The sequence below is a fragment of the Bremia lactucae genome, linkage group LG5, assembly GCF_004359215.1.
Source record: "Bremia lactucae strain SF5 linkage group LG5, whole genome shotgun sequence".
NCBI lineage: Eukaryota > Oomycota > Peronosporomycetes > Peronosporales > Peronosporaceae > Bremia > Bremia lactucae.
The window spans coordinates 3,611,681-3,614,076 of NC_090614.1; the positions used below are offsets into that span (position 1 = coordinate 3,611,681).

Below are 2,396 nucleotides of genomic sequence, written 5' to 3' on the forward strand. Positions count from 1 at the left end.
GTGGCGATCTTCGATGGCATCGTCTAAATCGCCGAAGTATATTAGCACGAAGTCGCCTTCGACTGCATTGAACTTAAAGATCTCGATCTTTAAGATTTTGCAGTACATAAACTGTCTCAACAATTCTGACAGTTGAGCACCATGGTCTCTCAACACTCTGCTTGTCGAGAGGCCAGCTGTGAAGCAAGGCTACTTTTTCTTGGGCGCCGTCGAGTTCATGGTGTATGAACTCGGCTTTAGCCGCATCTTATCGTCACTTCGTAGAGCGAACACACGGCGCTAACGGCTAGCCCATCTACTACCGAAACCGTACGTTTGTCCGCTCTCCGTTCATGGTCACTCAAGTGATTAAACTATTCACGCGTTGCGTGGAAACTTTCGTGAAGGCTTGGAAGATCCTCCTTTTTCATCCAACATGTCCATGTCGGATAGTACTAACGTGGCCGTTGAACGGATCACAGAGTGCTTCCAGGTGTATGGAACAGTTTTCGCTAGTACTGTACTAGCAGCCTGTGATTATAGCAGTAAAGGTGAGCCTTTGAATACTTCGTGCACACTAACGTGCAGAAGAAGGATCGAAGTAGCTAATAGTGTAGCAACTAATGATCGATACAAAAAGGCATAGCATACGGTAAAAGAAAGACTGTATTAGTTATTTTATTTTTTACGTTCAAATATTCTTAACACTGATTTTAATTTTTTAATATATAATTTTAAAGCGACTCCTTGCGCATCGCTCTTTCCTGCGTCTAGCTGCGATTAGCGGAGTTGATTTAGTACTAAATTAACCAATCAACAGAACTGTTGTCTTGTTGCTTAAATATAACCATACAGTCCTTTCACTGATAACAAATAATTTGAAAACGTATAATCCCAGCTACCTTATAGAATTTGGCGTCCACCGTGGTCGTTCCATGGTCGCTAGCTTATGACTTACTGAAATCGGAGGATTAATAACTTTTATAACGTATAAATCGGGTCTTCAAGTTATTAGTGGGAAGTACTCTACTTGGTAATATTGGAAATTTTCTGTAAAAACATTCATACTATACTTCTTTGTTTTATAGGAAGTAATATTCATTTTTCATTTCATAGAGATAATGTTTATGGTATCGTACATCAGCCGGATTCTTCTCAAAAAAAAAAATTCCGTTGCAACGCTCCTCTTTTTGTATCTCCCAGAATATGGTATAAAGTGCTTTTACATACAAAACTGCGCAATATCAATAGTGTATCAATTTCGACAATAAATGTGCCACCCCAAGTTCTATAAATTACGATTCCATGATTTCTGTATTCGTTTTTCTCATTTCAATAATCTTCGACTCGAGAAGAAATGATCACGCTGTTCTGTGCGATCTTAAGTGCCGCGGAAGTCGCTTTTCCCGTGAATATTGATGCGGAGGCGACGGTAGGACACCTGAAGGACGCGGTCAAAGCGAAAAATTCGGTGACAATTTTTTGTGACGCCAAAGATCTTCAGCTCTTTCTGGGGAAGAAAAACGAGGGTCGCGGTGCATATGTGACGCAATGTGAAGCACAGAGCAGTGTGGTGGACAGCATTGGCTTTAAAAAATTGTTATTTCCAGACGTGACGCTGCAGGAAGTTGGGTTGACTCGTGATCAATTGGGCAAAGTAAGTGCCGAAGAAAGAGCTGCTGGTAAAGGTTCCATTCACGTGCTGATTGTCCTTCCGGAACGAATACCACCACAAGCAGTATTGTGGCTTCTAACTGGATGCGTTCATAACGCACTTGTCACGAAAGGAATTCGCAGCACATTGTACTGGATGGCATCATCTCGCATTGGATTCTACGATCCTAGACGCCGCATTGGCAATACGAATGTCGCGTTCTGGTACCAAGGCAACCAATTGTGTTTTCATGTCTTGTTCGAATCCAGTAAGTGGTTTTTGCGTGTGTCAATTCATTGCAAAGGGTTTTGATAACCGTTGACGCTGTTTCAGAAAATGACGCCCGGAAGTTCGAAACGGAGTTGAGAAATGGACCATACATGATGGGATCTTCGTTACAAACGCATCACATTGAATCATGTGTTGCACACGTGCGCGCTGTTTCGGTCGATCTTGAGCGCATCCTTTACCGTGACTATGACCCACTTGATTCGGAATCTCCTGAAAACACCATTTCATACAGATCGTCGACAACAAACGCTTCGATAGTCGACACATTCACGGACGAATTTCGTTTTCAGCGAATTGAACACGAACATATTTTTCCAGTGGGCGGGAAAGCCGAAAGGTGTCGATTAATATCGAAACACGAAAGCAAAGACGAGTACGATGGTGACGCAAACAATATACTCGCACTTTCTCGCGATATGCGCGGTTGGTTTGATGGCATATGCGTGGACTTTCCTATTGTGAACATGCTTCC

The 2,396-nt window shown here is 42.4% G+C and overlaps 1 protein-coding gene across 1 annotated transcript; it reads left to right on the forward strand.

Annotated features, from left to right (window-relative positions):
* Window positions 1-1,336: 1,336 nt before the first annotated feature.
* CCR75_001066 (uncharacterized protein) lies at window positions 1,337-1,945 on the forward strand (the record flags this gene model as incomplete). The annotated part of the gene is made up of 1 exon (XM_067959171.1): window positions 1,337-1,945. The coding sequence occupies one exon, from the start codon at window positions 1,337-1,339 to the stop codon at window positions 1,943-1,945; it is 609 nt and encodes a 202-aa protein (XP_067821155.1).
* Window positions 1,946-2,396: the final 451 nt, after the last annotated feature.